Raw genomic sequence first — 25,974 nt, 5'->3', positions numbered from 1 at the left:
GGGGGGGGGGAATCGCGCACCAAATTCAATGCTAGAATGAGGCCTTCAATGTAAGATTGTAAGCCTAGATTCGTAAATAAGCGCGTGTTAACTGGATTAGAGGAGGGGGGTGGGGATTCGTGCACCAAATTCGACACCAAAATAAGGCCTCGTACGTGGATTTATAAATAAACGCAAATCAATAGAAAATAGAATCTATACACCAAATTTAAACACCAAATTAAGGTCTTGAACGTGAGATCTATTTGGACGTACGCAGGTGCGCGCTAGGTTCGCATAATTTTGAGTATATATATCTCCACAAGATAGTGAGCGTGGAAAGCTTTAAGCCTTAGAAGCCTTCTGTAAGACTGCTATAAGATTACTAACTACTATAGAGCTAACTTTTATCAGATATCCATACTATGACAACGGTTTTTCATCAATCTTTTTAAGTCACAGTGTAATATCAATGGGTTGTGATATAACAGCGGGCTTACAGATCACCACGCTCTTGCAACAAACCACTATTTGCCGCTATTGTATTCTAGTGATAGTAATTATTAAGTCTGGAGCCTCTTCTCGCCCCGTAAGTTAAAGGTTATCTAAAGAGAGTCTAGCCTTTTAAAGTAGTAAACTGATAATTTTATGAGTATTGGATATTTTTTAAGGCTGCCTCTAATTTCTCTGGGTATTGTAAGTAAAGTCACTAGTTGATGCAGAAAGATTTATTTAAAACTGATTCTGGGCGTTCATACAGTGACCGATGCTAATAAAAATGCACACAAAGGATTGTTGAGGGCGATTCAGTAGCTTCTGTTATTATGCCGACCTTCCAACAAATTCCCCCAAACCACTTCAAGATCGGATGAACTTACCCCGACTCCCCGAGGATCATGCTCTAGGACCTCGCTACGGGGTTGACMCCCCCGCCATTAGTGAACTCCCCTTTTCTGCACTAATAGGCATGCCGGAATAAATTTTTAGCATTTACGCCTTTCTATGTACATGAGATCAGTGGGTTTCAAAGCTTGCCATAACTATCATATTATTACCAAGGTCAAATTAGTACAGTAAGCTCTGCATACTGTGCTACAAACCCCACGTCAACACTTACCAACCTACCAAGGGAAGCATTTAAAGTCGCATTATTGTCTTTTGAAGGGAATATTGATGACTAAAGCTAACTTTGATATCACTAAAATCGTCTTTGACACAGAACACGTTTGACATACCCTGGTTCTTCAGCCATGGCCGTGATTCACATTGCTTCGGTCACTTTTGAGCATCACCCTACTGGCTTTGGGATGGGATACGAACGTCCTCGGATCTCATGGAGTTTCTCTTGTAATGACGACAACGTCAAAGATTGGGTGCAATCTTCTTACGAGATACAGATCCGTCGACAGAATGATATTGAAACATATCGTGTGGAAAGCTCATCTTCAGTTTTGGTACCTTGGCCCAGTCATGCTCTCTGTTCCCGAGAACGTGCCTGGGTGAAAGTGATGGCTCATGGAAAAGCGACGAACGCAGCAGGCGAAGTCATAACAGCAAGCACTGCATGGTCTGAGCAGTCAATTATTGAAGCAGCGCTTCTAGATAAAGGAGATTGGATAGCAAATCTAATGACCTCCACGCATACGGACATGAAAAATACGCCCATGCGTCCCTTGATTTTCAGAAAAGTCTTCCAGCTACACGCAGGATCGATCCAGAAAGCCCGTCTTTACATCACTGCTCATGGTGTTTACCACGCCTATGTAAATGGTCATCGAATCGGCAATGAGGAGATGGCGCCTGGTTGGACTAGCTATAATCACCGGCTACTTTATCAGACTTTCGATGTGACTTCGCTGCTTATCGAGGGAAATCGCAACGTGCTTGGTATTGAAGTGGGTGAAGGATGGTTTGCCGGTCGCCTGGGAATGGACCAAAAACGCAATTTCTATGGGAATCACTTGGCAATTCTAGCTCAGCTAGAAGTCACCTTCGAGCAGGTTGAAAAGGTTTTGGTTAACTCTGATACTACGTGGAAATCTAATACAAGTGCGACAACTCGCAGTGAAATCTATGATGGCGAGGATTACGATTCCCGCGAGGAGCACTGGGGTTGGAATGACGACCCGAATCTAAACGAACACGACTGGCTGCCAACCGTGCAACTACCCTTCCCTCGTGCCAGGCCACTGGCCTCAGACTCACCTCCTGTGCGGATCATGGAAGTGAAAACCCCTGTTCGGATCTTCAAGTCAAAGTCTGGAAAAGCCTTGTTGGACTTTGGGCAGAACTTAGTCGGAAAATTGAGAGTCCGTCTCCCGGCAGCAACAGGGACAACAAAGATATCAATCAGCCACGCTGAAGTGCTTGAATCTGATGAGCTCGGAAGGCGACCTTTGAGAGGAGCCAAGCCCGTTGACAATGTTGTCTTATCCAGCCGGCAGCCCTGGTCGTGGTCTCCCAAGTTTACTTTTCATGGCTTTCGTTACGTCCAGATAGATGGATGGCCCATAGATGAAGGGTTTCCCCGCCGCGAAGACATCACGGCCCTTGTTATGCACAGTGATATGGTTCGTACGGGATGGTTTAGCTGCTCCGAATCACTCCTCAACCAACTTCATCATAACGTTGTTTGGAGCATGAAAGGGAATTTCTTATCCATACCCACTGACTGTCCACAGCGTGACGAACGATTGGGATGGACCGGCGATATACAGGTATTTAGTCCAACAGCGAATTTTTTATTCAACACCCGTGGATTCATTGGAAGTTGGCTCGAAGATGTTGCAGCTGAACAACTAGAAAGCTCGAAGAACGGAGTTCCAGGACTAGTGGTCCCAGATGTATTTGACAACCCGCCCAATCCACCAGGGCCGCAGTCCGTTTGGCACGACGTGACTGTCTTAACGCCGTGGGATCTATACAATAGCTCTGGCGATATCGAAATTCTCCGTAGGCAATACGAGAGTATGAAAGCCTGGGTGGATAAAGGAATCAAGCGAGGACCAAATGGTCTTTGGGATCAGAACATCTGGCAATTTGGCGATTGGCTAGATCCTGCTTCTCCTCCGTCCGAGCCAGGAGTAGGTCGTACTGATAGTCTGTACGTTGCCGATGCTTACCTAGTCCGAGTACTGGGTATCATAGCCAAAATTAGCCATTTGCTTGGTGAGACGGAGGACGCAACTCGCTTCGCCAAAGACGAGTCGAATGCGAGAAAGGCATTCCAATACGAATATGTCACACCATCGGGTCTCCTTGTGGGAGACACTCAAACGGCTCATTCACTTGCAATATCGTTTGGGCTGTTTGACAATGATGATCATGTTGTAAAGTCTGCGAGTCGTCTATGCCATTTGGTTCACTTGGCTAAGTACCGAATTGCAACTGGATTTGCCGGAACCCCTGTGATTGCACATGCACTCTCAGATACGGGAAATCATCAATTGGCTTACCGCATGCTTCTGGAGAAGGAATGCCCGTCTTGGCTCTATCCAATCACAATGGGTGCGACCACTATCTGGGAACGATGGGATAGTATGCTTCCGGACGGTTCGATCAACCCGGGAGATATGACAAGTTTTAACCACTACGCATTGGGCTCTGTTGCCAATTGGCTGCATAAGAACGTTGGGGGAATCAGTCCATTGGATCCTGGATGGCGAAAAATCCAAGTGAGACCGGTTCCAGGCGGAGTTCTCAGAAACGCTAAAGTAGCACATCAGAGCCCATATGGTCGCATTGAATGTTCGTGGAGCATCAACGAGTCAGATGACACGTTTGCCCTTACCATCATCATTCCTCCCAACTCAGAAGCCAGAGTCATTTTACCCTCTGCTTGGAAAGAAAATCAACAAGAGGTGGAAGAGGAAAGCATTCAAGTTGGGTCCGGCAAATATGAGTTTTCATGCCCCTACAAGCCCGCGGAATGGCCTCCAAAGGCAGAATTTGCTCGTTCAACATTTCGACTAGAAGTTTAACATTTCCATTTTAGTTTATCATTGGGAGCTTAAATTGCATTTTACTGAACAAGTAGTTCAAACCAAAGGAATATTGCCAGTTCCTAAGGCTCTCACAACGATGTAGATGACCGCGTAACATGCAGAGCAATATGCTTATACTCGGCACTCCATTGTTCATATTAACGTCATAAAATTACAATTAGCTCAAATTTTATATTCCACTGCACTAGTGGCTGAGTAGCTGACTTTTGGATTGTGTTTCCAGAGTATGGTATATATATACTTCAGACGCCCAGCGATTCTTAATCCGTTCAAATGAGGCTCTTGATCATAATTCACACGTAAAGCATTATTGACCTGTCAGTACTAATATGGTATCGGCCTAAACAACCAAAACGGCCATGATGTAGGCTCCACTCAATGTAAATGAGTAACCTCCTTCAGACACTGAGATCTGTGTCTCCGTCCAGATACTTTGAGTATCTCCCAGGGTATTCGTGCTATACATGTCCGGTGCGCTCAGGGTCTTCAATGTGGCTACATTGGTCTTCCCTGGCACGAGTACGGTAACTGTTGTCGAAGAGTCACCACCATAATTGACAATCTTAATGAAGAAGGTGCCGGAATCGTTCTTCGTGGCAGCCCAATACAGCGGCCCATATGCAACATCACCTGTCACCTCGACGGTTTCTGAACCAAAATTGGTTGCAAATAGTTTTGCTGCATAGTAACTCATTGACCGTACTATCGAAGTTGGGGAATGCTTGATCATGGCAACATTGTCCGGCTCGTCATGCAAACTTTTAATAAGCGCGCCGTGGGAAATACCGACGATGAGGTCTGCATTTCGTTCCAATCCAAGGAAATATACAGCTTCAGAAGTGGCAGATTGCAATGTCGGATTGTCGAGCTGATTGGGACTGGTATGCTGGGCATCATAGATGGCGGCATACTCGCCAACCAAAACGGGATAAGTACGAGGAGCATTATCATAACCATTGAATTTTGCAGCCATATCATCTGCTGACAAGTAGTCGTGGAGATCTTGAATAACATTGACAGGAAGCGATGAATCTGTGAAATATCCTGCCCAGATGGATGAAATGATTTTCATGTTGGGATACTCGTTCTTGACTGCGTCATAGAACATGCTAAAACGATATGCTGAATAAATGGGTAAACGTCACTTCCAAAATGACAAGAATATCAGTATGACATACCTAAGTAGCTAGGAATGCCCCCATTGAGGAAGTCCTCGTTCCCAATTTCAAGATAATTGATTGTAAAGGGATCGGAATATCCCAAGGACGCGCGCTTGGAACCCCATTCTGATGTAGAGGGCCCCTGTTAAATTTTTAGTAGAGCTTTTCACATGATAGGATGGTGGAATAAAATACCGTCAGAAATTCCAGCTCATTGAGCACATCATCAATGTATGGCTGTAAATCTGCCTCGTCTACTATCTCTCCATCAAGGTACAAACCATCCCACACAGCGAGGATAGGCTCAAGATTCATATCAAGGCACCACTAAATTTTGTTTGTCAGACTTGTGCAAATTACATTGAACAATGATCTTTACCAACCTGCATCATTTCAAGAAGTCCAAGTCCATCGGTATTGACATAGCCCCAAGTACCTGGACGTCCAGGGCGTGTAATGATTGGTCCAATCGTCTCATTCCATTTCCACCGGTATGGAGAAGCAATTCCTTCTAGATTATTTCCACCGGGCAGGCGGAGATACTTGCCATTGAGTTCATTGACAGCCTCGGCAAGATCCATGCGCAATCCATTCGGAGAGCCGTTAAATGATTGCGATAAGACGCTAATCATTTGAAAGCGGATACTTCCACCTGCAACATTGGATCCTTCGAAGGTGATGTGGAATGTATTCTTTTCGTCTGGACCGGAATATGTTGGTACGAAAGTTTGTGAGTAAGATACCCAACCGTCTGCTTCAGTCTGATTGACGTTGAAAGACGTGCTGCCAAGCATAGAGTTTGTCGTATTACTCCAAAAGGCAGCTAACATCTCGCCTGTGTAGCTGCCCCTAATGTAGAAGCTTGCGTTATAGGTACTTGCTGTTGTCACATTCATACCCCAATATCCCTCGTTCCAGAATCCAGTTTGGCCAGTTGCGTCACTGGCTACATCAACTCGCATGTGCCATGGAAGCGCACTGGTCAGCAGCGGGGCATCGTTGTCAAGGGTTAGAGTATCGGATCCACCAGTGTGCCAATACTGAAGAGTTTGATAGGGACCCTGATTGTTATTAACAGAAGTGCCTTGGAATGCACGGTTCTGAATTAGCTCGCTGTATAAGCCTCCGTCACCAGAGTGGTAGACGTCCTGGAGGACAATTAGCTTTCTACTCAATGGTCGATTGAACGAAATGACAGACCTCGTAGAGAAGGCCATACATGATGGAACTCGTCGCATTGCCACCTTCGGTAGAAACGTTGAGTGTTACCGCACCCGCTGTGGGCATAGTACCCAAAAGCGCTGTGAGCGCCACTAATGCCATGCGTTTAGAGGCCATGGTGAATGGAAATATATTAATGCAAGTATTATTCAAATGCTGATAGGCAGTGTCATCAGCCAGCTCTATATATACCAAGTTATCTACCGCCAATTTCTTATATGCGACCCTGGTATAGTCATCAAGCATCAGGGAGTGGAGACTATGAACTAAAAATATCTAGCAATATTCATGTGTTTCATGATGTGTCATCATTCACTTTTACCCTACTATACTAGACATGATACGCCTTTAAGGTTATCAAAAGTGAATCTCATCTCTACAGTACAACCTACTAGATTTTCTTCGAGCTTAAAATAAATGAGCACAGCATTTCCCTAAATTTTCTCCCTAAACAATGATACCTTGTTTCTTCATTAGGACTATTTGGGAAGGTAGTATCGAGTGCTCTGTGCACTGTCAGCACTAACGCTTTGTCGTTCGCTCTACTTCGGTCAATATCATGCCGAGAGCAGAGCTTGTAGAGGTTTTATGCAAGAATGTAACATTTTAGTGCCTTTACTTTGTCATTGAGGCAGCTTTTAAAGTTACAAGTGTCCATCTCTAAATGGTAAAGATCTCCAGACTAAGGTCTGATCTTTCCCAGAACTTACACCGCACCTCCTTCTGAAATCAATTGGACAGGGCCACTGTATAGACGGAAAACTTCATATTGCTGATGGCCAGCGCAAAATCGCCAGCGCAAAATCACCAGGTCGGCTTATTTCGATGCTTCGATGCTGATCTACCGTATTATAATCGGCCTCGTTTATTGCGTAATGGTTATTTTGTTCTCAAATGCTTATACTATTAGCACTTTGGCTAGCTGATACCTACCGTTGCGTTCAGTAATCATCTCCTGAATTTTTTTTTAACTTTTAACTATCTACGTACCTGAACTTGACTGTGCCTTAGTCCATTTTGCTGAGAACCTGGGGCCCCGCATTCCCTTGTCCGGGGTATTCTTGACCGACGCTAATGGTTTTGACAAAGCATCAACAACCGCTCTTTGTCCAAGCCTTGCGCCTGCGACTCAGTGAGCCTGCTGTTCATATCATCACTATCATGATTTGACAGATACTTAAGGCGCTAGGCTAGCCCTCCTCGATTTCGGAATATTTGTAACCGAGGGACTGAGCTTAGGTGACCTTGAAGTCTGGAGCCCCTCACGACATTCCCAAACTCTCATGTCTACAAACCTTGGGTCTCTCGGTTTATAATAAAACGTACATATATAGAGTACTTCTTCTAGAATGTGGACCCTAACTCTTCGCCATAAGAGGACAATTTGACGATACAAAAATTACGACAACTTTTCGTCAAGACAGTCCAATATAGATGGCTACCACTATGCAATCTGAGAAGGAGGATGCGTCACATCTTGAAAGCATGCCGACAAATACAGAAGAAATAAATATGAAAATTGACGAATTCGAGAGCCCTAATCTTGTAAAATCAACCTTCGATGAGCTGTCAATACCACAGACGTTATGGGCTTTCAAACGTGTTATCCTCATATCACTCGCTGTTTACACCGGCTATGTCTGTGAAGGTTTCGAGGTGAGTCGCATACAACTTAGACGAGAAAACGGTTATGGGCATGGCTATTGGATTGGCAGCTAATACTGTATGTTTCAGCTCGGTGCAGGAGGTAGCATTATCGCCAACACTGGGTTCATCAAGCAGTTTGGCAACAAAGGTGACTCTGGTGTCAGAGCACTTGATCCAACTTGGGGTACGCTATACACATAATCAACTTGTTATAGGGTGCGCTGACAGTGATATAGTTTCCACCTGGAGTGCGCTTCTAGTATGTCTCTCAACCCATTCCTACCGCACTCACCACATGGATTGCTCATTTTGAGGCTAGAACGTCGGTCAAATGGTGACATTCACTTACATCTCCTGGTGAGGGGAAACCTTGCATCTTATGATGCGTCAGTTGCAGATCTGCAAGACTCCTAACAACATGAAATAGGTTTGCGGACAGATTCGGTCGAAAGACGTCGCTTTATGTCGCATGGGCATGGCTTGTCATTGTAAGTCCTTGGCTTACAAGATTATTGTAATTATGAGGTATATCACAGCATAAGCTCATGTCGTTTCAGGGCTGTGTATTTCTCAATACTGCCAGGAGTCCATCTGTCTGGGTAGGTCACAATGGTCGACTCGAATCAGTGATAAGATTGGCATGCTAAACCTCGCCACAGGCCCTTGCTAAGCTTTGCAATGGTGCTGGTATTGGGGTTCTCCAGTATGTACTTATCCCACATCAGATTTGCGAGAGTCTTTGCTCATGATATCTTAGGGTTACATGCCAGGTTTACATCATGGAGATTTGTCCGAACAGGATCCGAGGTGGCATGGTTACTTTCCAAGCTGTTTGGTAATTCAATCTTCTTTATCACCAATGACTCTCCAGCCACCCGCAACCAAGCTGATTCAGTTATTAGGAGTAACATTGGTGGCATTATCTGTTCCGTGATGATGCAACAACTCAACCAAAAGCATCCTGATAATTATTTGTTAGCAATGCGTATCATATGGGCACCAGTTGGACTCATGATCATTTGTTGGATGTTTATACCAGAGTCCCCGTGGTTTCATGCACGTCGTGGAAATAAGGATAAGGCGCTAAGATGCATGAGACAACTTTACAGTGGTGTCAAGGGCTATGATATAGAAGAAGAATACGGAATTATTGTGAGGACCATCGAGCATGAAAGGAGCATGCTGCAAGATGAACCAAAATACATTGACATCTTCAAGGGTCTGAACCTGGTCTGCAGCTCTTTCAGTGATCCAGGAAAAGAATTAAGAGTTAACAAAATTCTAGAAACGAACACTGACTGTGATGCTACTTGCTGTCTCACAGCAGCTCGCCGGTCTTGCCATCATCAGTACCTACTCAACTTGTAAGCTATCAAGTTTCATTCTCCCCTTTCAAAAAAACACAGAATTAATATAGCAGACTTTTTCTCACTTGCTGGATTGGCCGATCCCTTTCTCGGCACTGTTATCATATCGTAAGCAAGTCTGAATTCCCTCACCAATCAGTGAACATAACTCATACTTTTTTATTTAGCTGTGTCAACCTCCTCGCTGTCTTGGTTTGGTCTTTCACTACCGACAAATTCGGTCGACGCACTATTATCAATACTTGCCAGACCGTCGTTTGTGTCATTCTCTTTCTCTGTGGCGGTCTGTACTGGACTGGAGCGACGAATGGTAACGCCAAAGCTGGCACAGGTTTGGTGCGTTCCCTTCTGGAATCTTGAAACTAATTTGCTGACTCTCTCTTCCTTTAGCTCGTAATCTGCTGCTTCTGGACCTTCGCAGTTCAAATAATAATCATGTCGTACTACCTTTTTTCGGCTGAGCTGCCCTCTGCTCTTCTTAGAGGTAAGTTTATAAACTTCTTTTTCCGGCTTTACATTCTTCACTTCCGCGTCCCATCTCTTACTGACATTCCACATAGTAAAAACTGGTCCGATCACGTTTCTTACCAACTCTATCGTTGGCGTTGCTACTTGGTAAGATCGTTGTGATTGATTTCCCTAAACAATAACATCGTCACTGACCCTATGCCATAGCTATGCCACTCCACCGATGCTTCTCGCGCTTAGTCTCAAGACAGGTTTTGTATATGGCGCCTTTTCAGTTCCTATTTGCGTCCTAATGTGGCTCTATCTCCCAGAGACTAGAAGGTATGATACCCTAAATTTTTCAAGAAACATGATTCTGACATACGGAAGCCGCTCTGTCTCGGAAATCGACGAGCTGTATGAGCGCAATATCCCAGCGTGGAGGTGGTCCAAGACTGTCACTGCCGCCGAGGAGCAGATGCGACTTGTTGTAGAGTTGAAGGGAGTTGGCACAATGGAAGGCGAGGTATGATGTGACGCAGAAGGATTCTACATTACTGAAAATCAGGCCAAGGCGCAGGTCGAGATTAATCTTGAACAGGCTGTATGATTTGTATTTATACACAAATACGGCATTAAAATGATGGCGTATGATATAGCATGAGGCATAGTGGTAAGCTCAGTAAGAAATCCGTATATAACATGATATGGGCTGGGCAAGCTAAATGCTCTTCAGTTACTTAGCAGTAGGAATCTAGTAGAATACCAGCACTATCAAAGTATACATTATGCTCAGTCCTACTCAAGGAGCAAAAGCGGCAAGGGAGTGAGCAATAAAATGGAGCAAGAAAGCCTTCACGCATCAGGGAAGATCAAGTACGTAGGTGTCTAATAGACTGATAGATGTTCATGTACAACTTCACTCTCAACATGATACGACATACGACTCTTTAAATTACTTGACATATTCCATTTTTAGATTATCAAATATCATGAACATCAAGTCATAAAATCAATACAAAATAATGGGACTGGGTATAGATTATACTTCAATAACAGTGGTTGCAACGAGTGTCAAAATGATCCTTCAAAAGAGAAACCACTAACAATGCGTCATCCAACCTCGTGACATATCTCATGTGACTCGTCAATCATGACTAGATTCGGTTTGTGAAAAAGAAAGTCAAAGAACGATGTCTGGGTCATCGAGTGTGGTGATCAATATTCAAAAGCAAACACCAAACTCCAAGCGAATTTTCCGTAAGACGATAAGAAATCAGTTGTAGACACTCACGCCACTGGCAGCACCTCCCCAACGCAATCGCTTGAGGCTGCCTTTCACTGCATCTCTGCCACAGTTGGCCGATGTAGAGAATTGACCTGACATGCCCCCGCCAACCATCGATTCCATGCCCATTTCTGTTCGACCAACTTCGCGTCCCAGAGCATATCCGGCTGAGAAACTGATAGCCGAGAATAACACAACGACGCCGGCACTAATGACCCATGTCATTAAAGTCGGGTTGACACCGACTACAGAACCGCTCATGCTAGTCTGATGTGATTTCTTTGATGCGGCTGCATGAGATGAGCCGCGATCCTTGGACGCTTTCCTCTTGCCTTTGGAAGGTGCTGAAGATGAGATAGAGCGAGGGGGTTTGGGTTGCTGCATGTTTCGGACGTCTGTTCGAGGGGTTCCGGGGTTCATTCTTGGTGCGCGACCGGCGTCATCTGTTTCTTCGCCCATGGCGACTGACTCGGAAACGACACGAAATGAGGATGCTGGTGCAATTTGTGGGCCAGCAGGCGTAGGTGGACTATCGTTCTTTGGTGCCCCGCGGACTGCTGTACCAAGAGACAGTAACGTAGACAGACTGGCGCGAAGGGCAGCGTCGTGATCTGCCTGGTAACTTGGAGCAATCATATTGTATGGTACATGTTGCGTGCGACTGCTCCTCCGAGTGTTTCGAACGGTTGAACTTGAGTTGTGCCGTATAGCAGTAGCTTGGCTACTATTTGAGACAAGACTTGGTGTAGTTTCCGGGCCATTATATGATCTTGATCGAGAATATTGTGGAGCATGAGAGAATGCATTCGGTTGCGGAACAAACGGCGATGAACTTATTCGTGGTCCCAACGCTGTTGACCGATCATCTTCGTCATCCTCTCCTGACGACGTGTTCTCCGACATGGATCCGTGGCGCAAGAGGAGAGCATCACCTCGCGATTGTGCCGTGACGTCTTCGTTAGAACCACTCATGACTTTATCAGATTCGCTGTCACTTTCTTCGTATTCATCCTGACTGCTGCCAGCTATGCTTGATTCACGCGAGGAGTCTTGCAGCAGAGATATATGTTGCTTTGTCCGTCTTCGCTTATTTCGAAGCTGTGAGATGCGTGGATCTGATCGCTCTACTCGGAGTCCTGTTGTGATAATGTCGTCGGTGGTCGCAGCCGACGATAGTGAAGACGTAGACGGTTGAGAGGATACTTCGATCCACGAGTCTATATAATATCGAAGTGAGTATAGATCAAAAGGGTTAAAGTAAGGTCCATCGGGCGATGATGAGGGAGTTGTAGGATAGGATTCGTCCATCTTGATAGTAACAAATTTGCAGGATGTGGTTGTTTACAGGAATAACTTGAAAAGGTTCAAGAGAATCGAGAAAAAGAATAATTACCTTCAGACCGTGGCCTAGGGTTTCGTGACCCGAGAGGACTGTCTCGCGACGATGAAGCACCACCCCGTGCCCGGTACAAGGCAGCACTGCTCTCTGAAGTCGCTGTGGTATCGTGACCATATCCGTCATGCCGATGAGACTGCATCTTCGAAGCGATGAAGACCCAAATGCTGAACTCGTAATTCGATGTATATGAAGAAGGCAATAAATATAATAACCTCTTCCCCAGGCACAGGAAGAGGTAGTCGCACAGAAAAGAAGTATGAGTGTTTCGCTGGATATGGATTCTCGGCCTGATGGGGTGGGGCAGATAGTAGCGGTGTCCAATGCCAACCCTGTCAGTATCTTATCAGCGCGCGGGGACCGGTATCACTGTGGTAGTGGTATCGCAGTACACATATATTCGTGGTTGTCCTCGATGCTGTCAACGAGAAACAGATAGTAGAAGAGAATGGAGAGACAAAATGGCCGAGAGAAACAGGGTGGATGTCATTCACAAGCTGAGAGCACGAGCGAACCTTGTACTGAACAGCCACAGCCAGCCAATCCGGACACCTGACCGTCCAAGCAAGGTGTGATGACGCTGGGAAGTCACGTTGTCTGGCAGTGTCTGATGTTCGGTATTGCCGGATCGCAGTGCACCGTGTATATATACTTTATGCAAGATACGCACCCTTTCAGTAGTAGTTGTAAGGGAATCTGTTGTAGTGAAGGGGAAGAAAAAACGGATGCCTTGTCTCTCGGGCTGAAGATTGCCGGATCGCGATATACTGGGGCCGTTTGTGGAAATACGTGCATCCAGAGATGAGTTGTACGGTGGAGCCAGCATAAGCATGCGGGGCTGCGTGCTTGTCGCGTGCATATAGCCAATGATTGGTGCGTGGGGTTAAGCTTATTAGGCATTATTGGCTGTTCGCGTCATGTGCCACGGCGCCAAGCCCGCTGATGATCGTTGATCTTCAAAGACAACGAAGTACGGAGTATTATGAAGTATATGAAGCATGAAGCATATAAAGTATAAATATGAAGTCGTGAAATGTATTGAATAACACCCAGTCCGTAAAACCTACAAATAGCAATGACAAACTTTTGAAAACCGATAATCCCACAAGCGAAAAGGTATTCCAGCGTACATGCATCAAACAAACGGCCGTCTTTACTAGTAACAGCCATGATTACAACTTACCGTTTAAACATTTAATCGAAAGAGATCTTCTTGCCAGAGAACTCTCCGACACCACCACGGTTGGTGGAGTTGGCACCGGTAGCACCACCACGGCCACCACGACCGCCAAAGCCACCGCGACCACGGCCACCACCACCACGAGGGCCACCACGGCCACCACGGCCGCCGAAACCACCACGACCACCTCCTTGGCGTTCTCCCTGGGGACGAGGAGTGCTGTAGTCGAGGCGGATAGCACGTCCGCCAATGTCGGTACCCTGGAGGTCATTCAAGGCCTGGCGAGCCTCATCGACAGAGGAGAACTCGACATAACCGTAACCCTTGGGGCGGCCGGTCTCAGCGTCGGTGGGGAGACGGACTCCCTGGATCTGTCCCTGGCCTTCGAAAACTTCGCGAACAGCGCTCTCGTCAACACCGAAGACAAGGTTGCCAATGAAAAGGGTGTTGCTCTCAGGGCTGGTCTGGTCGCCGAATGATCGGGCGCGGGTCTGGGCCTTCTCTCTGGGAGCCTGGCTGTTGGCATCACGGGGCTTGGCGTAGTCGAGGTTGATGGTACGGCCGTCGAGCTCAGTGTCTTTCTTAGCCTCGTAGGCGGCCTTGGCGCTGGAGGCATCGGCATACTCAACGTAACCGAATCTGTATAAGCAATTAGTACAAAAGTCATAGAGAATGGAAAAGTAGTGCTCACCCTCGGGAGCGACCGGTCTCGCGCTCAGTCATAATACGAACACCACTGAGCTCACCGAAGCTCTCAAACTCACGGCGGAGCCACTCCTCATCGATGTTCCAGGAAAGGTTGCCGATGAAAAGGTTGGGAGAGTTGTCGGCGGATTCAGTCTTGGACTTCTTGGAGTTGGTGGCAGGCTCCTCCTCAGCCTTGCGCTTCTTGGGTGCCTCCTTCTCTTCCTCAGACTCGGAAGAGTCAGAGTCATCCTCAGAGTCAGACTCAGCCTTCTGCCGCAATTGTTAGTGTCAAGAATGTAATGTATATGAATCAATATTAACGAACCTTGGCAGGAGCCTCAGACTCGCTCTCGGAAGAGTCGGACTCGTCGCTGGAAGCATCCTCCTTAGCGGCGGCCTTCTTGTCAGTCTTCACTTCCTCCTCGGACTCGGAGTCAGAGGATTCAGACTCGGAAGACTCCTCCTTGGCAGCAGCCTTCTTAGCCTTAGGGGCGGGCTTCTCATCCTCAGATTCCGACTCAGACTCGGATTCAGAATCAGAAGACTCGTCCTTCTTGGCAGCGGCCTTGGTGGTCTTAGCAGCAGGCTTCTTGGTCTCCTTCTCCTCCTCACTCTCGCTCTCGCTCTCGCTGGAGGAAGCCTCCTTCATCTCCTCGTCAGAGTCGGACTCGGACTCAGAGCTGGGGGTAGGCTCCTTCTTCTTGCGAGAGGCCTTCTCTTCCTTGGCCTTCACCTTGCGAGCAATATCCTTGCTCTTAGCCTTGGGGGACTGAGAAGCCTTTGTGACACCAGCATCCTTGACCTTGGACAGGACCTTGTCGGTAGCCTTGTCGGCCTTGCTGCCCTTGGTAGCGGACTTCGTCTTGGACATTTTGTTATCTAAAGAGAGTGATTAGTTAGACCATGAAAGTGGTGAGAACAGGAGAAGGGGAGTACACACTGATTGATGTGATTGATCAACGGAAAATTCTGAACGCGCGGCAAAAATCCCACAGAATCAGATTTTAATATCTGACAAAACCCACAAATTAGATTCAAGCCCACAGGAACGCAACAACGACTCTCGGTAGCAAATAAATGCAAGAACCGATAACACTCAAGGAACAGCCCGCAAGGAACAGCCCACAAGGTACAGCCCACGAGGTACAGCCCACAAGGAACGTAGCCCTCAGAACCCACAGTGCATAAGCCCACAGAGACGGACGAGGAAATAATGCAATCCTCTTTGTATGATGAAGCCCTCTTGATAGAACGAAGCCCACACAAAGCAATGTGCAAAAACCAGCAGCCCACAGCCCTCAGTGATAACAGCCCACAAAGTGATCTGGAGTACCTTGTTGTGAGTAATGTAGAGATAGGATGGTATTTACCTTGTTTTGATATAATAGGAAGAGAATCCTATTTGATTTTTTCAAAGTTTGAGAATGAAAAGACAAAAATGAAGATGAAGAGAGATGAGAAAAATCAGATTACAGAGGGAGAAGCAGAGCTCTTATCAGGAAAAAAAAAATCTCGGGACGGGCTGGCTGGGTGGAGTTGCCGGGGGGAATTAATTTTCTAAATTTTCACTCACCGCCCGATAAGGACTGACCGCCCAGGGTCCGTGCGAGCAGATAAGGCAGAAAATTCACGTGACCTTCCAGGCAGTAATTGCCCCGACGGCATCAACAATGCTGATTCAGCGACATTGCTTTGGCTACAGCGTCTTTATAGCTACTATCAAGCCCGAGAGTGTTTGAATTGACTATTCGAGAGTTCACACAATTTAATATACATCCGAATGACCAAATTGTCAGATTGACACATCCCGCGCAGAGCTCTCGTGAGCTTGCACAGACTTAGCTTGTCTACGCAGCTTCACACAATCGCAAAATGAATCCCTCACGACCTTTCAGATTGCTAGGCGCCATTGGGCGGCAAAATTCTTTCCGATCTACATTACAGTCACAAATTACCTCGTCGAGATTAAGAGCATTTTCGAATCTGAGTCCGAAGCTGTCAGGAACGGCCCCTCGGGGATGGACGCCTACACCATTCGTGACGGAGACCGTAGTACGTGAAGGCCTTACTCAAACATTGATTTTGTTTTTGCTGATGAAAGACTAGGGCGGAGGATGGCATACATGTAAGCACCACACCCCTCCAAACTACATCTCCGCAACCTTTGAACGCGACCCAAGCTAATGCATGCGCTGAAAGATGACATATTCTCCCGGTTGCTCAAAGAACGAATCATCTGCCTCAATGGCGAAGTTGACGAAACCACATCCGCCGCCATTGTCGCTCAACTCCTCTTCCTCGAAGCAGACAACCCCGAAAAGCCGATTTATCTCTACATCAACTCTCCCGGAGGTTCGGTGACAGCTGGACTTGCGATTTACGACACCATGACATACATACAGTCGCCTGTGCACACCATCTGTGTCGGTCAAGCGGCTAGTATGGGATCTTTGTTGTTGTGCGGTGGTCATGCCGGTAAAAGGTATTGTCTACCACACTCATCTATCATGATCCATCAGCCCTCGGGTGGATACTTCGGACAAGCTAGCGATATTGCGATTCACGCGAAGGAGATCCTGCGAGTAAGGACACAGCTGAATCAGATATATCAAAGACATTTGACTGGCCAGAAACAATTATCGTTGGACGAGATTGAGAGGCTCATGGAGAGAGATTATTTCATGGGCGCTCAGGAAGCGCTAGAGATGGGCATTGTGGATGAGATCTTGGACCGAAGGCTAAAGCCTGAGAATGAGACTGAAGCTACTAAATGATGCTCATGATCAGGAAGGCATGAATGGCTTGTATACTATTGACGCGGCATGATATGACGCATATTCACTACTCAAGCTGCAAAGCGATGTACTTTATGATTCTCGTCTCAAGGCATTCTCTTCTCTGAAAGAGACAATACAACATGCATCTGCGATCTGGCTACTACTGAGGTCAGAGCTTGTACCATTAGTTTTGAGCATTCAATGGTGCATGTGGCCTTTATTCCGACCTAGAATGAAAAACGTATTTCAGCTGGGTGCTAGTATCTGAAAGTACCTCCTTTAAGGCTATTTCAAGGACTCGATTTCATCACCTGCACATATCCAATTGCCCAAACTTCACCGTACTTGAGAATATGGTCCCCTTCTTGATGTTTGTTTTCGTATCTCGTGGTCAAACATGGCGATCCGATGAGTCATCTGTGCTAGTTCAAGCTCCGCTGTAAGGCAGTAACATTACTCGAAACTACCTATATTACCAGTTATTTTCTGATGATATGCACTAGTATGCGCTCAATTGAGATTTTTAGCTCGTGCTGAATCAATATGACATCCATACAATTTTTCAAACATTCAAACCCCTCGCTAGTTCAGCAATTTCTTCGCAACCATTTCCCTACCTCGATCCCCATCTACCAACGCATCCAATCACCTCAAAACATCCCCGAGCGGGAGGTTCTACTTCTAGCAAGCTTTCCTCCAACCTACGATTTAAACGCCGCCGAATTAAACAGAAAGGATTCGGTAACAGTCTCACTTGTAGACCGCTCAAGGCATAAGGAGTCTCAAATCGCCATTTTCAATACACTATGTCAGAGAGATACCAAACCGAGCGACTTGTCACAAGAATCTCGAGAAGTATTAGCCAACCAACTACGTGAACTGCTACGAACCATCCATCTCATTGGACAGAGCTATTTGACCGCAGATGTGAAACCACTCAACTATCCATTTTCGCCCACGATTCGTTTGACGGCCTCACATGAAGTGATCGCGGACATCCTTGTAGAGGATCTAGCCGTCAAGCCGGAATATCGCTATGAATGGGATGAGTTGATATTCTCCACGTCTCAAGTGAAAGATATGCTGGCCTCCAGGAAACTTCCTCGGGGATATGAACTCGGAAAAGTCCCGTTCGACGAGATAGACTTGGTAACTGTCACGTCCAAAGTGGAGAGGCAGCCGGCAACTTTGCTCGAGAATCACAACGCTGCAATATTATATACAAACCCTGCTAATACTGCACGAAAGGAGCTTGTTGCATGGGCATACCTATCAATCGACCAATCCTTGACAACGCTCTACGTCCTTCCAGAGCATCGGGGTAAAGGTCTAGCAAAAACAGTTGCCGGTGCAGTGATCCGAGATCTATGTGATGGTCTTGTTGGAGGAGAGAGGAAGATTCAGAGCGACTGGTGTTTCGCGCAGGTAGCTGCTGATAATCTAGAGAGTCAGAGTGTTTGTAGATCGCTGGGAGCTACGTTTCATAAGCGGACGGTGACTTTGGGGTTTGATTTGGATGCTTTGGTTGGGGGTATATCATGATTGGGGAATGTCCACCTTGGCTCAGGCGTGGTCTAGTGAAGTCTGAGAAGAACAGTATAAATTTAAACAAAGCAATTGAAGAAGAACACAATAGAAACAGGTTAAACAAGGTCTTCTCAGAAGCGCAAGAGCTTTCGCCGTCACGATCCAGATCTCTCTTCGGCGTGCATCTCAAACTTCAACCACTTCTCCGGCACCTCAGGCACCTCACCTGTATTCGCATTGTCCGAAAACCATTTACTGAATTCTCTAAATTCTCTTTTTGTCGCACCCGACCGTGGACCTAAATCAAAACGTCTTCCACCTCGGAATCTAAACCCAGAAGCCACTACATCCGCAGTACATGTATCATTTAGGATAAGGACGCCACGCTTAATCATGTCATTCATCGTGGCGCTAAACCGTTTTGCAAAGTCGGTACGGGATTCTCCTTCTTGTCGTTGGATGATTTTTGGTAAATCGCTTTGGAAGATGACAGAATCAGGGTCGGCGCCCTCGGCGATGAGCCGATCGCGCGTCTGGCGCGCAATCGTCGCATAGTCCTTGGACGTCACGTAGACCATGGGCTCATCGTCTGAGTCATGGCTTTGAGATGTTTCAGGTTGTGTCATATCATCCGAGCGTCGCTCGAGTGCTGCTTGTTCCGACATCATTATTAGATGGGTACGAACTTGATATTGTATAGTAAGGCAGCAGCGGAGGCGTATTGATATTCAAGAAACTAGTCCACTTATGGCTAGAGCATAATGGAGCTCTCCCCGACCCCAAATAATTTCATGAGCTTTTTTTGGGGAGCTCCGAGATTATGTGCCAACGAATTCTATCTTGCGAGATGTCATGCGCGTCACAGATTTCTTATAAAAAATGGAGGCTTCAGGTTCTGTCTAAGCTGTTTCTTCCTTCAACGCAAGCTCAGTCATGTCGAGTCGACAGAAAACGAAATTTATCGACAAACCAACCACTCCGCAATCTCCGGACCTACAGTACACACAACAACAACCACGAAGATGATTCCTTACCCGAGAATACAGAAAATCCAACTTTTAACGAAAGACTTCGCCCATCTGACTCCCTCCCCAAATCTCCCCTCTTCAAACTAGCCGAAACACGCCCAATCGGCCACCGACCCCGAAAACCACAAGGCACGAAAGCCGATGATGCTCGACTGCGCGACAATCCCTGGGCAGTCGCCCTCGCTTCGCCTCTCAGATACTGCTCGGCGACAGCGGTGCGTATACCAAAAGCATTCCTGACAGAAATGAACCTCGTACGACGGATCGACGAAGCTACAGACGGGAGAGTGCGAAGGACTAGTATATGGTGGATGCCAGCTGAATTAGTGAAAGACAAACTTTCATCAGATACCACCACGCTTGAGGGATCGTCAGATGATAGGAAACCGCCCGTTATGCGGATGCTCACGCGGGCGCTTCTGATGGAGTACGCACCTCTCGCGAGAAATTCGACTAGGAAGGTGAAACCATTTCACTTGGTGCCTTCCGAATGGCGGATGCGTTCGAGTGCCGATATCTCTAAAGTGGAGCTACCGGAGAGATTGACTGATTTGGTATTCAAGTATCTGCGAAGGAAGGTTGTGAAGAGTCTCAAGGAGGCTTATCGGTATGAGCAAATAAAGAGTGAAAGGGCTGATCAATGGCGAATTTTGGATGTATCAAATCTGTCATTATCTGCTGTGGTTGAAGGGTTGCGAAATCTTGAGATGGAGAATATGAGGACGGGGGCTGTGATTATTGTAGGGGATTCGGAAGCAAATGACCCCTTTGACTCGAAATTTCCGGATTATCTCACTCTGCCTCAGACACAATCCACCGTGCCAGTAATTGACCTAAGCACCCTCTTGTCGGCTTCGGATCGTCAGGTACTTCGAGAAGCGATTCCTCGGTTTGCCGAGAAAGCATTGTTTTTCCGCGCGGATGGGCCAAAGTCGGTGGATGCGATGCTGGCGATGTGGGAGCTGAAGGGTTACGTTATGCATGATAGTGAACACGTCCGGGATTTGAGAGCCGGATCAAGCGTTATAAAAGAGCCCTCTCCCACCTCATCGTGATGTCCCCGTCCGGTGAGGTACTTTGTATGTAGACACAAAAATATAACCAGACGACGATTTATTTTCAAAGCATATGCTATCTATGTATGACTCTAGCTCTGTATCCATCTATACTCACTTACTCTGCGCACCCAAAAAGTCACTCAACTTATCCACATAAGCCACCGGTCTTATAGGCCCGTTCAGAATATCATCCTTGGTACATACGCCCGTCAACACAGCTAGCGTACCCCCCAGTTTTCCCTCAACACCAAACCTGATATCCGTATTGGTCCTATCGCCAACCATACAAGTGCGATTACGATCAAAGTGGAATTTGCCCTCAATGGCATCCATCATCGCCTGACTCGGTTTCCCGAGCGCAATCGGCTCCTTACCTAGCATCATGATTAGGGGTGCACTAATCGAGCCTGCGCCGGGAAAAAGGGAGCCTTGGTTGGGTAGTGTGCTGTCTATATTTGTGGCGAGAAATACTGCGCCGCGGTGTATGTACTGGAATGCAAGCGACATCTTGAGGTAATTGATATGAAAATCGAGTCCGACGAGGACAACGCCGACTTCGGGGTCGAGTATGGACGGGTCCCCGTTTGCCATTAGCTTGTAATCTTCGGGAACGAGGTCGCGACGTAAAGCCGGGTCGGTGCCGCCGATAAAGGGTACATCCTCGTTGCGGAGTTCTTGCTCAATGCCGGTTTCGCCGAGGACGAAGACTTTGCGTTTGTTGGCGGGGAGTTCGAGGATGCGGGAGATGTAGATTGAGGCGCTGTAGGAGGAGGAGAAGATTTCCTCCTTTGCGGTACAAAGAGGGTCAGTTGGATATGACAATAAGGGATGGTCAACGTACGACGTTGCTTGGGATGTTCAGTCCGTCGAGTTTCTTTTTGTAGTCTGCTCGCGATTTTGTGCTGTTGTTGGTGACGAAGACGACCTGTTTTCCTTCGCGGTCGAGATATGTCAGTGTCTGGTTGTTTCTGTGGTGCCTTTAGTGGAATCGTACCTCTGCTTCTCAACAATTCCAACGTCTCAGCTGTGCCTGGGAATGTATGGTCACCAGACCAAAGCACGCCTTATATACGGATCAGTAAAGACGCATTAGCATTGTCATTGAAATGGCAAATTACTGACCATCGCAGTCGAAAAGGAATGTCTATCAATGGCAAGAATTAGTAATCGATCGTGCACTCGTCATGCTAAAACTCACGTCGAAACGATCGATGAACTCATTCAGGGCTGCGGGGTTACCAGTGAGATATTGCGGGGATGTCGTCATGGTCTCTGATTGATATGTTGCGCAATGGAAGGAACGTACGAGAGAAGCAAAACAGATCTATAATTTGCGAAAGAGATAGAAGTAGTATACACAGTTTTTATAGCAAGATCATCTGGCTGACTCCGCGGATACATAAATCTGCTTGGTTGCGGGCCGCGGGGCGCCGATTCGGACCATGATGCTCCACGTGATGGCGGGGGATGCTACGTATCGGCTTACATGCCGATTGTATAAATAGATATTCTAGGAGACACATATCAAACTTAAACGATAAATTGCACTATGCTGTTTAATCAACTATTTCTTCAGGAACTGGCTCAAGGCATTGGTCACAACCGGAACTTGTTGATGGAAAAGATTCACCCGCTCCTTCTCCCATCCATCAATAGTTCCCTTGGCCATCCCAATACCAAACTGATCATCACCCTTGAGCAATTCCTCATATGTCTGGTCGATGAATGCCTGCAACGGCATACCAATTTTGCCGCCATCTTTGAGATCCGGCTGGTGACGTTCATCATGTAGTTCTGTCTGCACTGCGGGTGGGAAGACTTCGACTACCTTGACTTGATTATCTGGTTGTTGCTTGAGCTGTTCGCGGAAGACGAGCAGCCAATGGTGCAACGCAGCCTTGGAAGCATTATATCCTCCCGTGCGGATCAAGGTCGGGATGATGCCCAACGTGGCACTGATATAAATAAGGTGCGTAGTCGTCTTCTGGGCCTGTAGAAATGGCAGGAACGCCATTGTAAGATGTATAATACTGGTATAATTTGTCGTCAATTCCTCCTGCACGGTATTGAGATCAACAGTCTCTGGTTTGGCGAAATCGAACGATCGTTGGATTCCAGAGTTCAGAATGATGGCATCGATATCGGAATGTTCCGAGGTAACTTTGGACGCAAAGGCAGAGATGTCCTGTAGCTTTGTAATGTCGAAGGGCACCGCTGAGCTCTTGTCTGATCCGAGTTTTTTGACGAGGTTATCGAGTCGCTCTTGTCGTCGGCCAACGAGCACTACTTTGCTGCCGTTGGCGACCAGTTTGATGGCTAGAGCCTCGCCAATTCCAGAGGTGGCACCGATAATGAGAGCCTTTTTGTAAAGAGGAGAAGACATTGTGCAGTAAAGATTATATGTAGAGGTTACTTGTAATGTTTAGTAGACGAATGACCTTTCACGAAAGAAGACTCGCTGTATTTATAGACAGCACAGACGCTGGGGCAAGCTCAATTTCGATGAAAGAGAGATCTCGCATATTGTCATTAAAGCCGTCAAAAATCCGAGAGAAATTGTCGCATTCAGAAGGTGGTGGAAATGTCGCGATAGACTGATCATGGTGGAGTGTAGAGACGCGGCATAACATTGGTCGGTTCGCATCTTTTCTCTCGAAACGGACTAGCGTGACATTGTATATTCTGTGCAATCTAACTGGTCGTGCACTTTGACTCTCTCTTTGTCCGACGTCACATTTCAACTTCAATCAAATCCCAGTTCTATCCTGGTCTTCGTTATTGAGTGCTCTGCAGGATGTCATAATAGTCTCGATGGAATGACCGGCGTCGCAGGAGGCTCAAAAGGATGTCACACATGCCGCAGACGCAAGATCAAAGTAGCGCTCCTGAAATCGCACATATATTAGCCCAGCGCTGACATTCTACCCAGTGTGATGGCGGCAAGCCGGCATGTAACCAGTGCGCTAGAGGCTCCTGGAACTGCGAAGGCTATGATCGTGCTTTAAGGTTTCGGAATAACTCTCCGAGCACCTTTTCAAAAAAGCTGCGGCACCATCAACAGCGAGGCCACGCGCAGCATAGCCGGTCATTGACAACCCTCTCAGCTCAACATGGTATACATGTACCATATACTCAGGGAACTGAGTATTTGGCTAGTGATAATCTGCTGGAGCTTCGGTCATTCACACATGCTGTGAACAAGGCACTCTATGACCAGTCATTCAGTTCGTTTATCACATTTTGCCTGCCTGAACGAGCTTCCGAGGACGTTCCTTTGGCATGGCTGTTGTCCCTCTATCAGGGATCTGTGTGCTCGAATATCCTGTCTCTAGCTGCAGCCGGCGTGGGATACGGTTGGATTGGACATGAAGTGCACTCCAACGATGCACTCTATCGCGGCCGCAGTCTCTATTGCAGTGCTTTATCAAGCGCGCAGGGTCTCCTCAGAGGCTCAAAGTATACTGAGGAGCTCTTGCCGACTATTATGATGCTGCTCCTGTACGAGGTAGGCTACGCCATGGTTCTCAACTTATCTAGACACTTATTGTTGCCTCCAGCTTTTCGAGTTTGGCACTCAGTCCAGCACAGGCTGGGAAGCTCATGCTAGTGGAATAGAGACTGTTCTCCAGCTTTATGGCCCTCAGATATTCACGAATCCTCTTGGCTTTCAGCTGTTCTATTTTTATAGGACTATTGGTGTATGTCCTCTCAATATCTTTACATCTTCTTGCCGGCAAAGATTAATTTATGTAGGTATTGCGAAGCCTCACTCTTCGAAAATCTACCTTTCTTTCGAAAGCAGAGTGGATCGACATTCCTTGGCCTCAAGGCGCAAAGAACTCTTATCATCAGTTCTTGGATCTAGCCGCGGAAGTTCCAGGTATTCTCGAGCAGATTGATGGTCTCACAACTGGTAATAGTCTCGCACAATATGAGCATACATTTCTAGAAAGACTCGCTCGCCAGACTCTGAACCTCATACATAGGTTGAAAGTGTGGGAGAATCTCAACAGCCCTCGCCTAGCGCAAGGACCACCACACACATTTTCTTCAAGTGGGACATCGATGAATAGTACAGATCACCTTCAACCTCGGGCTCATCGATATCCAAGCAGACGTAGCCCAGCTACTAGCACTCATTTCGACGAACTCCAGTCCGCACGCCTGATGCTTTTCAACTGGGCGGTCACGCTTACACTATATATAAACATTTACGACAAATTCTCTGTCTCGCCTTATCCTAATATGTGTTGCAATGAGATATCGCACCCGATGTCTGTCCACAACCTGGAGTTTGAGGCCGAGAGTTTGGCTTATAAAGTCACCGTATGGGCCGATTTCTGCTGCCAAAATGCATGGCAAAGTTTTGGTCCTGCAATAGGGATTTTCAGCGTAAAGGCAGCTATGCAGTGGTATGAGGTGAGGCTAAGAACGTGCTTGCCTGATGCTTCGCAGGTACTTGCTCAGCAGCAATTGCAGAAATGCCGTACGCTTCTTGATCATCTAACGTATTGCGACCGGAATAGTGAATTTACACTGCATGTAGTTTAAAAGTAAACTGTCAGATATTTAATCTTCAATTGCAAGGATTCAATTGCAAGGATTCAATCACAAGAGCCATTTTACCAACTGTAGATCTTTCAATGTTTGTGGTACGTTCATGTCTTGTATTTCTACTTTCATTTCAAGATGCCAAGACATACCTTAAAGTAGGTCTTCTACCGCATCAACTTCCAAGCTGTCAACAACATCAAAATTTAGTGCCCCCTTTTTGAAATTAGGCCGTTTGTGGATTTTGGCCAGAGTTTCACAGCTACACAAGCAAATACTGACTACGAAACCTACCGGGCTATGATTGGTAATTTCTCATGATGCAAGTTGCCGAAGTACTCTCCGATCTCACATCCTTGAGAGCTTGTGTGAGTAACATCAAACACTACTTCAAATACAATCATATCACCTGTACCTGATAACTGACTCTTTCATCAAGGGCCACAATGAGGCCCTCGCTCTCGTCAACGTCCAAAAACCAACAGACCCCTCGGCGACTACGGCTGGAGACCAACAACAATCAGACCAACACGCCGAGCTCTCAAGAGCACAAGAGCTTGTAGATCTCCATTATGGAGTCAAGGTCAAGCATATGGGTAGTGACCCGAATTCTGAACCTGTTGTTGACGCTGGGTTGAGACGAGCAAGGGAGGATGT

The 25,974-nt window shown here is 46.7% G+C and overlaps 11 protein-coding genes across 11 annotated transcripts; 5 read left to right on the top strand and 6 right to left on the bottom strand.

The window, feature by feature from the left end:
• Positions 1 to 1,229: 1,229 nt before the first annotated feature.
• On the top strand, positions 1,230 to 3,959 carry BHQ10_008335 (uncharacterized protein; the record flags this gene model as incomplete). The annotated part of the gene is made up of 1 exon (XM_040881129.1): positions 1,230 to 3,959. One exon carries the CDS (start codon positions 1,230 to 1,232, stop codon positions 3,957 to 3,959), a length of 2,730 nt encoding a protein of 909 aa, XP_040736837.1.
• Positions 3,960 to 4,323: 364 nt separating this feature from the next.
• Positions 4,324 to 6,481, bottom strand: BHQ10_008334 (uncharacterized protein; the record flags this gene model as incomplete). The annotated part of the gene is made up of 5 exons (XM_040881128.1): positions 4,324 to 5,105; positions 5,162 to 5,285; positions 5,339 to 5,470; positions 5,527 to 6,291; positions 6,344 to 6,481. The coding sequence occupies 5 exons, from the start codon at positions 6,479 to 6,481 to the stop codon at positions 4,324 to 4,326; spliced, it is 1,941 nt and encodes a 646-aa protein (XP_040736836.1).
• Positions 6,482 to 7,798: 1,317 nt separating this feature from the next.
• On the top strand, positions 7,799 to 10,435 carry BHQ10_008333 (uncharacterized protein; the record flags this gene model as incomplete). Its single annotated transcript, XM_040881127.1, has 17 exons — positions 7,799 to 8,020; positions 8,099 to 8,195; positions 8,248 to 8,270; positions 8,331 to 8,368; positions 8,439 to 8,499; positions 8,569 to 8,610; positions 8,671 to 8,714; positions 8,769 to 8,846; positions 9,121 to 9,241; positions 9,297 to 9,375; positions 9,432 to 9,486; positions 9,546 to 9,714; positions 9,769 to 9,862; positions 9,939 to 9,993; positions 10,054 to 10,167; positions 10,216 to 10,351; positions 10,394 to 10,435. The coding sequence occupies 17 exons, from the start codon at positions 7,799 to 7,801 to the stop codon at positions 10,433 to 10,435; spliced, it is 1,470 nt and encodes a 489-aa protein (XP_040736835.1).
• A 666-nt stretch (positions 10,436 to 11,101) lies between these two features.
• BHQ10_008332 (uncharacterized protein) lies at positions 11,102 to 12,421 on the bottom strand (the record flags this gene model as incomplete). The annotated part of the gene is made up of 1 exon (XM_040881126.1): positions 11,102 to 12,421. The coding sequence occupies one exon, from the start codon at positions 12,419 to 12,421 to the stop codon at positions 11,102 to 11,104; it is 1,320 nt and encodes a 439-aa protein (XP_040736834.1).
• Positions 12,422 to 13,703: 1,282 nt separating this feature from the next.
• BHQ10_008331 (uncharacterized protein) lies at positions 13,704 to 15,247 on the bottom strand (the record flags this gene model as incomplete). Its single annotated transcript, XM_040881125.1, has 3 exons — positions 13,704 to 14,328; positions 14,381 to 14,646; positions 14,702 to 15,247. The coding sequence occupies 3 exons, from the start codon at positions 15,245 to 15,247 to the stop codon at positions 13,704 to 13,706; spliced, it is 1,437 nt and encodes a 478-aa protein (XP_040736833.1).
• Positions 15,248 to 16,248: 1,001 nt separating this feature from the next.
• On the top strand, positions 16,249 to 17,150 carry BHQ10_008330 (uncharacterized protein; the record flags this gene model as incomplete). The annotated part of the gene is made up of 3 exons (XM_040881124.1): positions 16,249 to 16,428; positions 16,483 to 16,501; positions 16,576 to 17,150. 3 exons carry the CDS (start codon positions 16,249 to 16,251, stop codon positions 17,148 to 17,150), a joined length of 774 nt encoding a protein of 257 aa, XP_040736832.1.
• A 546-nt stretch (positions 17,151 to 17,696) lies between these two features.
• Positions 17,697 to 18,695, top strand: BHQ10_008329 (uncharacterized protein; the record flags this gene model as incomplete). The annotated part of the gene is made up of 1 exon (XM_040881122.1): positions 17,697 to 18,695. One exon carries the CDS (start codon positions 17,697 to 17,699, stop codon positions 18,693 to 18,695), a length of 999 nt encoding a protein of 332 aa, XP_040736831.1.
• Positions 18,696 to 18,835: 140 nt separating this feature from the next.
• BHQ10_008328 (uncharacterized protein) lies at positions 18,836 to 19,348 on the bottom strand (the record flags this gene model as incomplete). Its single annotated transcript, XM_040881121.1, has 1 exon — positions 18,836 to 19,348. One exon carries the CDS (start codon positions 19,346 to 19,348, stop codon positions 18,836 to 18,838), a length of 513 nt encoding a protein of 170 aa, XP_040736830.1.
• A 605-nt stretch (positions 19,349 to 19,953) lies between these two features.
• BHQ10_008327 (uncharacterized protein) lies at positions 19,954 to 20,763 on the top strand (the record flags this gene model as incomplete). Its single annotated transcript, XM_040881120.1, has 1 exon — positions 19,954 to 20,763. The coding sequence occupies one exon, from the start codon at positions 19,954 to 19,956 to the stop codon at positions 20,761 to 20,763; it is 810 nt and encodes a 269-aa protein (XP_040736829.1).
• Positions 20,764 to 20,877: 114 nt separating this feature from the next.
• Positions 20,878 to 22,033, bottom strand: BHQ10_008326 (uncharacterized protein; the record flags this gene model as incomplete). Its single annotated transcript, XM_040881119.1, has 5 exons — positions 20,878 to 21,552; positions 21,608 to 21,699; positions 21,761 to 21,829; positions 21,889 to 21,910; positions 21,965 to 22,033. 5 exons carry the CDS (start codon positions 22,031 to 22,033, stop codon positions 20,878 to 20,880), a joined length of 927 nt encoding a protein of 308 aa, XP_040736828.1.
• A 297-nt stretch (positions 22,034 to 22,330) lies between these two features.
• BHQ10_008325 (uncharacterized protein) lies at positions 22,331 to 23,149 on the bottom strand (the record flags this gene model as incomplete). Its single annotated transcript, XM_040881118.1, has 1 exon — positions 22,331 to 23,149. The coding sequence occupies one exon, from the start codon at positions 23,147 to 23,149 to the stop codon at positions 22,331 to 22,333; it is 819 nt and encodes a 272-aa protein (XP_040736827.1).
• Positions 23,150 to 25,974: the final 2,825 nt, after the last annotated feature.

Source organism: Talaromyces amestolkiae, assembly GCF_001896365.1.
Source record: "Talaromyces amestolkiae strain CIB chromosome Unknown scaffold18.1, whole genome shotgun sequence".
NCBI classification, from domain to species: Eukaryota; Fungi; Ascomycota; class Eurotiomycetes; order Eurotiales; family Trichocomaceae; genus Talaromyces; species Talaromyces amestolkiae.
Note: the sequence above shows the minus strand (reverse complement) of the source record. Positions and strands in the feature narration are given on the sequence as shown.